The sequence below is a fragment of the Pithys albifrons genome, chromosome 16 (genome assembly GCF_047495875.1).
Source record: "Pithys albifrons albifrons isolate INPA30051 chromosome 16, PitAlb_v1, whole genome shotgun sequence".
NCBI classification, from domain to species: domain Eukaryota; kingdom Metazoa; phylum Chordata; class Aves; order Passeriformes; family Thamnophilidae; genus Pithys; species Pithys albifrons.
The window spans coordinates 8585861-8599713 of NC_092473.1; the positions used below are offsets into that span (position 1 = coordinate 8585861).

General features: G+C 42.3%; 1 protein-coding gene across 2 annotated transcripts in view; it reads left to right on the forward strand.

Moving 5' to 3' along the window:
* Nucleotides 1-10890, forward strand: part of XYLT1 (xylosyltransferase 1) — a 168916-nt gene extending 158026 nt beyond the window's left edge. For both annotated transcript variants that reach the window (XM_071571087.1, XM_071571088.1), the window contains 2 exons: nt 2193-2526; nt 10181-10890. In XM_071571087.1, the coding sequence (XP_071427188.1) occupies nt 2193-2526; nt 10181-10503 (657 nt within the window). In that variant the 3' untranslated portion in view covers nt 10504-10890. The remainder of the gene's footprint in view (nt 1-2192; nt 2527-10180) is intronic.
* The last annotated feature ends 2963 nt before the right edge of the window (nt 10891-13853 follow it).

Genomic DNA, 13853 nt, shown 5'->3' on the forward strand with positions numbered 1-13853 from the left:
GCACAGGGGGGTTTGGGGTGCCCAGGTGCCTTTTGTGTTGCTGAGGGCCTGCCCTGTGTCCTCCTTGTTGGTTTTGTGCTGTTGTTTCATAGACCTACACACCCTCACAGTGGTGTGACAGGTTCTCATGGGAGGTAATTGCCACCAGCACAAGAATTGGCCTTTCCTCTCCTCTTCCACTGCCCTTTGGCTGGGACTTTTGGTTTGCATTAGAGAAAGTTTTCCAACCAGCCAACGATTTTGTTATACTTTTTTCCCGAATAGCACCCTTAGCTCTTCTACAGAGCACTATAATAAATCTTTGTGCATGTGAAAATGTCTCAACACCTTTTGTGCAACCTGGTGTTGAGCAGTGTCACTGGAGGCTGGAGCAAGGGGACTGTAACTTTCTGATTTCTTTTCCCAGGGGTGAAAGACGAAGGAGAGGGGAAATAATTTTATGTTAGGAATGAACATTTCATTTTTGAGGATCAAGTAAGTTTTCTTCAAGGAGTTCTTCAGTAAGAAATATCAAATGTGGTGGAAAAAGCTTCCTTATAGGCTTTTCTTTGCCCAGAAGGGTGTAGATTTGTTTCACATTTTGTGGCTTTATTATTTCCAGGTCTCTTGAGCACCCGTAGGTGTGACATGGCTGCACTCAGTGAAGGTTGGCAGAGTAGATAATAAGATCTGGTCAGGAAATTTTCTTTCTCAGCTTATTTCCATACATTTTCAGTCAGTCCTGTCAGGAGAGTACGCACTGACAGCTCCTCGAGGCAGTCGATGCTTGGGTCTGATATCTGGGCTACGCTGTCTGGTTTGATTAGCTGGTGTGCTGGGTGAAATACCTCTGAATACCAGAAATGCTGCATGGATTGCAGAATAGTGGAAAGCTCATTTTGTCTCATATTCTGCAGTGTCATAGTCCAGTAGGAGGAATTCATATGATGACAGATGGATTTAGGGTGGTAGGGTTTTATTTTACTGACCTTGGACCTTTTTGCTTGCAGTCCTCCTGTAATTTGTCTGCCAGCCACAGGGATTTATTTAGAAGGGACTGGAGACTGGACAGTTTCCAGTACATGTATCAGGAGTAATAGGCGTTCTGTAATTGTTATGTTTAGGGGATTTGGGAGGATTTTAGCATTATATTGGAATCATTTATTCTCATGAAATGAGATGAAATCTAGAAGAAAAATCTCTGAAGCAAATAAGCTACACTGCTTTCAGGAAAGCAGGTTCTGACCATGCCCCTGTGAGGTGAAACTCAGGGACAAGGACACCTCTGAGTTGGGGAAATCTGCAATATCCACATATATCCTGAAAGTGGGGATCGTGCCTGGTGTGCATGGGTCTCTGGAGGTTCTGTACAGGGGACAAATCAACTCTTCAGTCATCTACACTGTTTGCAGATTAAGGCAAAAGGAGACTGAAGGACTATGAGGGGTTTAATGGCAGTAGCTTGTAAGTTTGTGTCATCCTGCAGGTTATGGGAGAACCACTGAAATTCATATGAAGAGCATTGAAATATAAAAGCTGTTAGGAAAAAGAAAGGTCCATTAAATATTTATGCTAGATTGTGAATCAGCTGGTTTACTGTTTGTTAGTGAATAAATAAAAACAATGTCATTGTTATGACAGTAAGAAAAGAGTTTACAAGAAATAACTTCCCACACATCAGGCAGGAAGGTAGTGCAAGGGGACAGCATCTCATGGATGGATTGTGGTAAAGGACCTGATGTGACTTGTCCTGAAATCATAGCACAAGCTTCTTTCCTGGTCTTAGCAGCAGCTGAGAAGGTCTCTACTGCAGGGTCCATCTCTAAAATGTGTAATACATTTTCATGACCCAGGAGATGATGGGTCATATTTTTTTCTATGCATAGCCTGTGTCCAGTCACTAGGATTGGGCCCTTATTGTCTGCCTCTGTGGAGGGAAGAAAGAGAGCTGCTCTAGCCTGTTATGTTGCTCTTAAGATAAAGAAAACCTTTTTATCCATCAAAAGTGGAACAAAAAAACAAGCCTTGCATTTGGGGTTGTCACAGTTTGTGTACATGCTATGTAGTCTTAGGTCATGTTGCTGTCAGCTTTTATATATGTATGTATAATTCATGTCATTAGAGAAATGTGATTTGTGTCTCTTGAGAGCCCTCATTTGACACAAGGTGCTTAACAGAGATGATGCCAGCAAAGGTGTGTTCTTCCATTTCAGATTGGCACCGAATGGGATGCCAAGGAGAGGCTTTTCCGGAATTTCGGAGGACTCCTTGGACCAATGGATGAGCCAGTGGGCATGCAGAAGTGGGGAAAAGGCCCCAATGTCACCGTGACTGTCATTTGGGTGGATCCTATTAATGTAATTGCAGCAACCTATGATATTCTTATTGAATCCAGTGCCGAGTTTACTCAATACAAACCACCTCTGAATCTGCCCCTGCGACCCGGTGTCTGGACAATAAAAATTATGCACCACTGGGTACAGGTAGCTGAAACCAAATTCCTTGTTACTCCTCTCGCCTTCTCTAATCAGCAGCCTATCAAACCAGGTAAGTTTTATTATTTGCTACAGGAATAATACAGTTGTTGGGTCTGTATTCACTGTAAATGCTGCTGTTGAAAATGAAGTAGCACTCTGTTAGAAAACAATGTAAGAAAGGAATTTTATAGATACTAAATCAGAAGAAACTTTTGCACCAAGACAAGTAGAAGTGTCTGTATCCACTCTGTAAAACACAGCCACTTTGAACAAAAGACTTTATATCTGTAAAATATGCACAGTTCAGAATCCAGAGAACTTCAGACTCCCCATAATCTAACAGCTATTTTAAAAGCCATCATTTAGAAATAGAAAGCTGCTTTTTATTCACATTTGCTCTTACAGAGTTCCAGATGTTTAAACTGTTTTCTTGTTACAAGTTTCTGTGTTTAACAGTATAAAAGCATTATTATACAAAACGCTGAATTAGACAAAATTACCCTAGGCCAGAGCTCACCTGACATATTGTCAGGCTCCAGACATTCACTCTTGCCTGATACATGCCAAAATCTCCTCAGTACATGCCTAGCAGTTGTTACAGAAATATCTATGGATACAGTCCTGGGATCAGACCTACACTGACAGTTTCTAGAAAGAAACCGTTTTCTTCCCTGCCACGGCAGCCCTGAGCCATCCAAACACGGAGGTCGTTCTGGGGCTGCCAGTGTCTGCAGGCTCCCAGCAGGGGTTTGCATGGCACAGGCATCACCCCAGTGCTCAGGTCTGCAGCCAGTGCCCATGACACTGTGCTGGGAGAGGAGGGACTGTTTTACAGCCACACCTGTTTTCTTATTCAGTAAAATCAAAACAAGCTTGTTGCTCTGAATATCTTTACCATTCTTCTTAACGTGCTCAAGTACTTCCATCTGCCCAGTATTAATATTCATAACTTTAGACATCTTAAATTTGCTAGATACATGAATGATCCTATTAAGTTTTCAGAAGTTCTTCTTCCTGACAAGGCAGCAAATAAACTGAGGCATTTACCTTCCAGCATAACGTGCTGCTTCTGTAATGCAAACACCAACAGACAACTGCTGAGAGCTAATGCAGCCCTTATCTCACTCAACAGGAGCTTGATTCCACACAGTTCCCAGCAGAAGAGCAAACTTACTGATTTCTACTTCTAACATTTGGTGGCATCATTTCTTAAGCAGAAACTAAACTACCTCCAACCTGCTGCTGTTATTAGCTAATAGGCAGTGATAAATTGTGAACAAACACCATGTGTGGAAGGAATACATTTTTAAAGTTTGAGGCAACCTGCTTCAAAACACAGCTGTTCCTGACTCGTCTCCTGGAAGTTAATGAATTCCATGTTCTTTGATAATTTAACATTAAAGGCATAAATTGGATGGAAAACATGGCATGTAGCAAGTAACCTTGCTGCTTTTCCCTATGATAGGAGAGCCCCATGGACAGGTAAATGTGTCTCAGACTTCCACCATAAGCCCACACTAGATGATGTAAGGGCAAGACTCCCTTTGATCCGTTCTGAGTCTGAAATTATTCCACTGAAGTTATACAATTACTCTGTATTGCCCATTAATAGACTGGGAGAAGATCTGGCTCGTATTTTTTGTTAAAGTGCCTTGTTCATTCATATGTTAACTAGAATCTACTACAGGAATGAAATATAAAGCTTGGGAACAATATTTTCTAGGAAAAATGTTTCAGGAGTGATGATTTGCTACTGATGATGTGATGTATAAACTCTAGATGACTGAGGAATGGAGGTAGAGGAGGAAATTAATTACAGGGGCAGGTAGTGACCCTCCACTGTAGTTAGAATTGTGTTTACCATGCAAATTCCTCTTGTTTGGTTAACGCGTTCTGTCTCAGTGACTGTGCTCTGTGCAGGCAATTGTCATTTAGCTTTGATTTCCAGCTTTTGTCAGTTTGTCACCACTTTATTATTTAAATACATTTTACTCTGTCAAGTAAAGGCATTTTGAGAGTATGACAGAAGAATAAGAACTCCTAAAAGAACTATTTCTGTTACTGTAAACAATGGAAAAGCTGCCAAAAATCTTCTAAAACGAAGGAATGGTATTTTTGTCTTAACACTGAAAATAAAGCATACATCAGACTTAGCCAGCAGTTGTCAGGAGAAGAGGGGAATACATCTTACAAGAGATTTCTTTACAGTTTTGTTCCTCCAACCATCATCCCTCAGCACCGATGACAACCACCACCTTCTCCCCCCTGGAAAAAAACAAACCAGCCCTTGTCAGAAAGATTGCCCTGGAAAGTCATCTGCTACTCCAGAAGCTTTTTACATGACTGATAGATTTCATACCACATTGCATGTCATTTCCTTGATAATGATCTGTCTCGTACACCCCGGATGTAGAAACTGGAGTGCCTGTACTTACAGACATAAAAATCTGTCCATGATCTTGTGTGCATTTTGCTTCTTTCATTCTGAAAAGCATTTGCACAAATCTGGCAGGAGCCACTAAAATCTTATATCTTGAGAACATGGACATGACAAGAATCCCTGTATTTCCTGAATCTCTGCACATCTACATATCACTTCAATATGGAGCACAACAAGGAAAAGTTGCTTTTGGTTTTCCAGCATCTTGAGGGGAACCACTTGCTCTTCTTTTGAATAATCAAAATGAAACCTGTTCATTCCTGTATCATGACTCTCAAAATTGATTATTTCAATTCAAAATGAAAAAAATAATCATGGGACAGCTGCCAGCAAAGATGTTTTGTTTAGCAGTTTATAAAAACAGCATATGCCACTAGTTTATTCCTTTTTCTACTTCCATTGATTTATTAATTTTGGCCTAAATTCTGTGCGTGCACATAAAAGCATAAAGGTAAATCAAGAGCAGATATTTTCTTTGATACTGTGTCCAGATGAGCATAAGTGACAGAATGTAAATTATTTTAAAACCACAGATTCATTGATCTTTTCAAAACCTGAATCTGTAAGAGATCAGACCTTACATGGAATTACTGAGGATGCTGTTTGGGGTATTTCTGCTGTAAATGGCATTCTCAGATCTATTTCAGTCTATAATCTATATAGTCTATAATCTAATGTTATTTATTCTTTCTTTCTTGCTCCTCTTCCCCCTCCAGTCATCCAAATCTGTGTCTGTTTTCTCTTCTTTGAGTTGTGTCACTGATCAGCTCTGCCTTCAGCAGATCCTCTGGCTCAAGAGTGCCTTCAAGTATTTGCCTGGTTGGAGAAAGAAAAAAAAAAAAGGAAGTTAAGTGAATTTGTGAGATAAATCATTTGGAGATACCAGGTTCACTCGCTCCACCAGAGCCTCCTTCTCTCTATGTTCTGCACAGACAGAGTCCAGTTTATTCTTCTAAAAAATGATTTTGAGTTTCTCACCATATGGTCGAGTGTGTTAAAGCCAAGTACTCTGTGCTTGTTGTAAGGACATGGGAGGGCTGCCAAGGACCAGCAGGATGTTCTAGGAATAATTGTGCCAAGACAAAGAGGGAATGGGATGTGGAGGAGACAAAACAGTGAGCAGATCAGTAGATCACTAGCAGTGATGACAGACAGGAGTGGGGGACTCTTGCTGTCTGCTTTAGGCAGCCTGAATTTAAGCACAGTTTGGAGACTCGAGGCCAGTTGTCCAGGTCCCCTTGTGTGGGTTTTGCAGAGGCAGAGCCAAATAACAGGTATCATTCAGAGCATTTAGCCAGTAGTTCATAGACTATAATCCAAGCTACCCAGTAGATTTCAAGTCCTAAGAAAACAGTAAATTCAGCAGAGGTTGGCTCTGCATCCCCATCATCCCACTTTCCGCCCTTCCAGGTACTACAAAAGCCATGTGAAACAGTCATGCCAAGTGTGATCTTACACAACTCCCAGGGGCACAGAGAGGGAAGAGAAAAAAGCAAAGCAATTTAATTTTTAAATTTGAGTTTATATTCATGGTAAAGTTTCCACAGCACTCTCCCAGCTGGAGTGCTGATAATGAGTTGTCATCTGTTTAATGGATAGTACCTGCTCCATTAAAGCCAAATAGGTTATGGTGAGCCAGTGGGCAGGTTCACTTCTCAGGAAGAAAAAGCCCCAAAACCTCAAGATGATAGTAAACTCTGGATTGAAAATAAATAAAAGAATACATAAACCCCTTCTTCCTTCAAGCAAGGAGGGCAGTGAAGAAGAGCAACCTCTTTTGCCATGAGAGACACTCTTCCTGCTGTGTTCCCAGTTTGAGGGCATGTCCTGGATGCGGGGCTGCTGATCTCTGCTGCTCCCAGGGAGCCTGAAACACCAGTTCCTGGTCTCTGTGCCCCCAAACTGCAGCCACTCCTTTCAGAACCTGACAGCATTAGCAGACACAGGCAATGCACACAGGCACCTAACGGCCTTTTAACCTAATCCATATTTATAGATCATCTCAATTAGTATATACTGGGAAACTTTCGTTTTGCCCTTGGTTGTTTGCAGTGGCTCAATCAATTCTAATTGCATCTATACAGATTATAAAGTGGGTGGCAACTTGTGCCAGAACTGCTGTGATTTCTTTAAATTAACCAGAGGTAACATGACATGTTCTTGATAAACACAGAGATAGCAGCAGGCAGGCACATGACTGCAGAAGAGCAGACATGCCCTGGAATCATCATTCCAAGGAAAACCCTGAAGACAGGGATTTGCTTTGAAATTTAGTTCAGATTCAGCTGACAAGGAGTCGATTAGCTCCACAATGAGCAAATGCAGCACTGTCTTGTTTGCTGCAAGAGAAAACAAACAAAATGTCAATAAAAAATTACCTCTTTGCCAGAGGGTTTCAGCGCAATTCAAGTAAAGAAATAAAGCTGTACATTCTGTGTTACTTTGAAAAACCCACAGGTCTAGCGCCTTAATGTGTACCAAGGTAACCACATTTTTCATTTCTTAGCCCACTCTCTGTCTAAACTCATTTGCTTTTTCTGCAAAATGAAGAACAAACTCCCACAAGAATGCTGAAATCCCAGCCTGTGCAGCTTAGTTCAGAGTCTGCACTTAGTTCAAAGAAGTTATCCCAAGAAAAGTCAGTTGAAAAATGTACCCTGCCAGAGTGAAGAGCAAATAAAAATGGGGGACAAAAATAACCACGTGTTTTAAAGCTATATTTTAGAGTCAATAAAATATATTTTGCATTGATACATCTCCTCCTGAAGTCAAAGGGCTGCTTGGTTATGCTTGCTGGCAGAAAAGTCTGGCTTAATGTCTGCAATCCAGCTAATTTTGAACTGTGCTCTAACCATACAGATATCTAAATGCATGTCTTACAGAGGCAAGCCTTACATTCTTCATTATTTTTTCATGAGCTCTTGCTCATGACACTTGACTGAAGTGTCAGTGCTTTAAGATCATGCCCTGTAGTTCCAGCCTCCTTTTGTACAGCATTTCAGGGCTTGGCAGCCACACTGTCCCTCTCCTGTACCAGCCCAGTAAGTTACAGAGGGATGGTTCTCTCTCTCTGTTGTTTTTCCTTTAATGCAAAGAGGAACAGCCCGTATCTGCCATGGTTTGGATGAGCAGCATCCTCCCTACTTCTTCCTATGAACTGTTTAACAAACACTTGGAGGCTCCAGGAGAGGGTTCTGATTCAAATCCTCAGCATTTCCTGTTGAGGAATGTATGTAACTCCACTCAGGTTGCTTTTCCTTTCTAGGACCTGCTGTCACATAACTTGGGGTGACATTCTACTGTAGGGCCAGACAATGCCCTGCCAGTACCAGGTCAGGTTCATCCAAGAAGCACATTTCACTGCGGGCAGTGGAAGCCCTTAACACAATGTCCGCTGCATTGCCAAGCACTGGGTCCTGCGGTTTCTGTAGTTTTCATTCCTTCCAGTCCTGATACTCCACCAAGTCCTGAGGCCTGGAAAAAGTGCGAGGCTGAGCCAGAGGGAAGAGCAAGTTCCATTTCATCCTGTTTCATGTCTGAATAAAGATCTCTCTTGTTCCATGGACTAAACACATGCACAACAGGCTTTGATTCAACAGGCTTGCTGAATTGCCTGTTTCAATCAGATGATCCTGCTAGTAATGCCAACTCTTATTTATTTGGGTTTTTATACTCAGAATGTTCCTATTTAATTAATAGGTTGACAAACAGTCTTCCATATTTAATTGCTTCCAAAGAAGGAAATTTAATCATGTGTACTTGTTCTGTTTCTTTAACTGCAGTGCTCTGGCAGAATACACTTCTGACACATGTACCTCATTTTGACTAGAGGTTATTGTGGATATCTAACATTAAAAATAAAAAGAGGGGTTTTGATGGACACAGGAACAGTTAAGTGATGTATAATGGTGATAGGGATGTGCTGACCCAATTTAATTGGGGATTTGAAGTAATGGACTTTCACAGTATTTGACATTAAAGACTTTGCAAATGTAACAGCAAAGCTCCAACTAAACATCCCTTTTTCCCTCTGAGTAAATACATGGATTTACTGCCAGCACCTGAGATACTGTCCTCTGCGTGGAAGAAAGGACTTAGTGTCAGGCTGCAGTGCAAGCAGCAAGGACATGTGGAAGGAATTGTAGCTGTGAATATGTAATTCCTGGCCTCTGACGCTCGCTGTGCACCGTGGCTTTCCTCGCCTGGAGCGCCCTGAATGGGCCCATTTTCTGTTCTAGACAGTGTGTCTGTTGGCAGAGCTAAACATATCCTCTGTGCTGCCAGAGAGAGGATGCTGGGGAAGGCGACTGAGAGCAGAAAGAAATGGTTGGGAATTTGCTCCCAAGAGGCACTTGGTGAACATTTTGGGAGGATCCCAGTCTGATTTTATGAGCAGCACCTCAGTGCACTCACAGACCTGCAGAAGGCAGACAACTGTAGACAAGGGTGGCCTGACCCACTGTCCAGTTTAGGTCTTTGAGAGCAATGTCACAGCCTGACATTTATTTTTTCTGCAGTATTGCAGATGTGGGGTTTTGTACTGCATTTTGTTGAGGTAGAAGGGTTACTGTAAGGAAAGCAATCACAATGCAAAGAAAAGTGCCATTAGGGAATTGTTGTGATCCACTGTTCAGCGTAAGTGCTTGAAATATAATTGTCAATTCTTTTCCAGGGAAACTGGAGTACTTCCAGGAATGATGTTGGGGCTACACGTATTTCATTATGGTTCTGGTCTGTCCAAGGCCATGGTGTTGTCCTTTCAGAGGCAGGAATGGTAGATAGACCTAACAAATGTTCTGACTTTTCCACAGCTGGTCAAGGTTCATCTGTTTAGGGAAGAAAAAAAAAACCAAACTGAGATCTTGGCTCTTCCTCCTAGACAAATCAATGATAGCACTTGAAGGTCTCACAGGGGTTCCAGCCTTCTCACACCAAGCATCCTTGAACTATCTCCTTGTTTCAAAGTGCAGCCATGTCTGGGTGTTCTGCATCTCTGGGGCTGCTGATTAAAAGTGCTGATGAAAAGGTGCTTTCAGGCTCAGAGCTTCACCCTGCTGAGGCAGCTTTTGCAGGGTGAGCATCACAATAAGCAGAACTCAGTGCTGAGCATGAGGAGTGCCAGAGCTGAGCACAGCCAGTCACCCCTGGGACACAGCATGTCCTCAGTGCTGGGGAAGGTGCCACAGCACACCACTAACCTTGGGGGTTTTGTTTGCTGTACCCCTAGATCCTTAAAGTTGTTTTGTTTTAACACGAAGTTTTGGGTTTATTTTTGCCTTTCCAGAGGAAGCCATGAAGTATCACAGTGGGCCTCCAAAGAACGCGTACATGGAGCAGAGCTTCCAGGGCTTGAACCCCGTGCTGAACATCCCCATCAGTGCCGCCCGCGTGGACCAGGCCAAGCGGAACGCGGGGCTTGTGGGCACACGACTGGACGCCTGGGTGGACTCTCTGGTGGGCAGCGTCTGGTCGGCCGTGGACATCTGCAGTGTCGGCCCCAGCGCCTGCCCTGTCATGCAGGGCTGTGCTCAGACAGCCTGGAGCTCCCTGAGCCCGGACCCCAAATCTGAGCTGGGCGCCGTCAAACCCGACGGCCGCCTGAGGTAGCATCCGCTGCGCCCTGCCCCGGCATAGGTTTTTAAAAGGGAATTTAACCTTGCCTCTGTGTGAATCTGGCACCAGATTTCTGAAACCTAAGGGAATGTTCCTTTTTTTTGTTGTTGTTTTGTTCTTATTGCAATATAATTCATTTTAAAAAAAGAAAAAAAGAAGTTCAGACAAGGCCTTTGGCGCTGCCCTCTCCATCAGCTCTGTCGGGAGCAGCTTCACTTATCCCACAGCCTGTGCTGTTCCGTGGGGACCCAGCTGTGCCACGTGCTGCTGCACCCACCCTCTTGTGGGTTTGGAAACAGTAGTGCCAAGCCATGGAGACGGCAGTGAAGCAGCAGCTGCTAAAAGTGTTTTTTAAAAATAAATTTGTCTGTACCTCTGCTATTTCATAGGCTTTCATTATTTTGCTACCATGAATAAATCACAGCAAAATTCCCAGGGGTCGGTCACTGCAGACTGGAGCCTGAATGGCCACATGACCTCACAGAACGTGACATAATTATGGTACACCATACCTCTGGTTTTTAATAATACAAAGTAATTCTGGACTCAGCTGATGTCTGTTATCCTAGTTAGAGAAAACAAGCAAAAGCAGAAACTTTCAGATTATTTTCGGGAACTTTTTAGACTAATTTCACGATAAACTCTAAATGGAACCAGTGTTTTGCTGGATGAGTCTTCTATGTCTCATGCAGTCGGGTTCAGGGTCAGCGTAGTAAAAGTATTTATTAAAGAACAAAGAAGTGTTTTAAATTTCAACCCTTTCAAATCTGCAGGTATTTTCTGAGCCCACCAGTACCTGAGAATCTTCACAGACTGCCAGTGCAGCAGGTGTGCATGTGTAGATCAGGGGGAATTGTGATGTGTCTGCTCACATTCTGTTAATTTTGCTCATGAACTGAGCTGTTTTTTCTCAGGCAATGGAGTTGCATGGAACCGATGAAAGGGTCAGATTGGGACCTAAACCTGCAACAACAGGTTTCTCCCCTAATTTCAGTCATGGCTAGTGAGACTTAACACTAATTCCCTCCCTTAGTCTCCATCTCTGGGTGAAGAAGGATCCTTCTAGGCTTGTGCAGGGCATCTGGAAGGCTGTACAGGACATGGGTCCCTGCCCGAAGCCAGGAACTGAACAGGAAGGAGAGCAATGCTGTGTTTCTCTGTGCTTTTACTTTATTCTGTCAGTCTACTTTTACCTGTCTTCAAAATTCCAAGCAAGCTGCATCCTGTTTTTAATAGGCATGTTCTGCATCATTTTAACCTGCGTTTTCTATAGTAGGAAAAAATTAATTTACACTCCAAGAACTGTTTAAAATACAGGTTTTATATGCAAATTCATCTCCAACTAATGCATTTTACGTTAGCAAAGACATATACTTTGTTGTTGTTGCTGTGGTAATCTCTTGTTAGCAACAGAACCCAAAAAGGCCATTAGAAGCTATTGGGTTAATTAGGAAAGAAGTCCTGTTGCTGCTGTATCTGTTCACCCTTCTGTATGCAGGGCTAACTTTCTGCTGAGAGTTAGCAGCCACATCAAGAGGGAAACAGACCCTTAAATCATTCTGTAAACACATCTCACAGGAAGGTTGAATTCCCTTTTAAACAATTGCAGTATGACTGTAACACACAGATCCCAGTGACTTGTAGTATCTCTGTCGTATTGGTTTAAAGCTACTTGCAGTTTGCTTTGGACTTCAAATTGTGGTGTCAGCTGTGCTGGCATTAAGGCAGAGCATTGAAATGTTTATCTGGCACAAAAATGGATGCATAGAAGGAACAATTTAGGTATTTATTATTTATGTTTTAGTCAATGACTAATTAGTAGGTGCTGCCTTTGCAGCTTGAAGATTATGTTATTTTACTAACTGAAGCTGCCTTTATTAAGGAAAGGCCTTCCTCCCCTCACACCTCCCTTTCTTTTTTTGTCTTGATTTTGACAGTCATGAACTGTAGTTTTAGGAAAGTTTGTAGCAAAGAGAGCTGGTTGAAATATTTCAGTCAAGATAATGCTCCAGCTTTTCAACCAGCTCTAGAGGCAAGCATGTTTGAGACCAGGGTTGCCAACAGGTTTATGTAATAGAATCACATTGTTACTTCTTATTCAGTAGGGGGTTTTATCAGTGCTTGTTTTTAATCTAACATTCCATTGTCAAGTTCGTGTTTTCTGGGGACCTCCAATCCTCACTGTGAAATCCAGGGCTTTAGTCACAGTGATACAACAGCAGCTGCACAGTCCAAGCCCTGCAGATTAAATGAAGAACGTCATATTTAGGGCACACAATAAAATTCATTAATTAACAAGCCAGGCAGTGCTTGTTCTCAAAAAGACTACTGGGGTAGTCACAAAATCTTCAGTCTGTCTTGCACATCAGCATATGTGTAGGGGTGTACCCAAGCACATGCTTGAAGATAACTTAGCTTTGATACTTATTTTTATTCTTAAGGAGGCATGTTTTTAAGTGCTTTGTTGGTAAGTTTTCATTACTAACTAGACCAAGCAGAAGGTGACAATAGTCATGTCTTCTGTGGTTAGGAAAAAATCTGCCATTTTTATAATTTGAAATACAAGGTGCAAAGTATTTTGGTTTAGTACAAAAAAAAAGGGAAAGAAAATAAATGGTTGCTGATATATCCATTTGCATTATATGCTAGGTTTACAATATCTCAAAGCAAAATTTATATTAGTCCATTTTCTGAAAGACAAAAAGCATCTACACAGTGAAGTTTTGTAGCCAGCTGGCAATCCCAGTGCTGCTGTTAAAACAGGATGCAGAGCTGAAGGGGCTGACCCTGCAGTCCTTTCTCAGGCAAAACTTCCACAGAGTGGTAATGCTGAGTGAGGGCTTCAGAGTCAATCCAGCATAAATAAAAGGTGTGACAGCATGCCAGGGGTAAATGGCTGTCTGTGTTTGAAGTCATGAAAGGGTAAATTGCCATGTTTGGAAAATCTTCTAGATCTAAACAACCACCTCTACTATAGCTATTAATATGCAGAGGTGAATCCATAAGATATATATGGGACTCTGTGTCTGCCTTGCAAAGTCCTGTAGTAGTGAATAAAAACCATATAAAGCCAGATTCTGCATCAGGGATCACAGCTGGCTCCAAGCTCATCAGTGGTAGTGCTACTAAGACTGACATCCTGCTTAGTGGCTTTTCTGGCTTGAAATGGCAGCACTGGGAACCTGTGATGAACATTGTCAATTGTCAGAAGAGAATAACTTCACAGATCCTACATTTGGTGAAAAGGAGAATTCAGAGCAGGGACCCAGAGTTTGTACAAAACAAGTGAGTTTTGCATCTTCATCTGAATGTGCAGGTGTTATTTTCCAATCACTCTGGCCAGT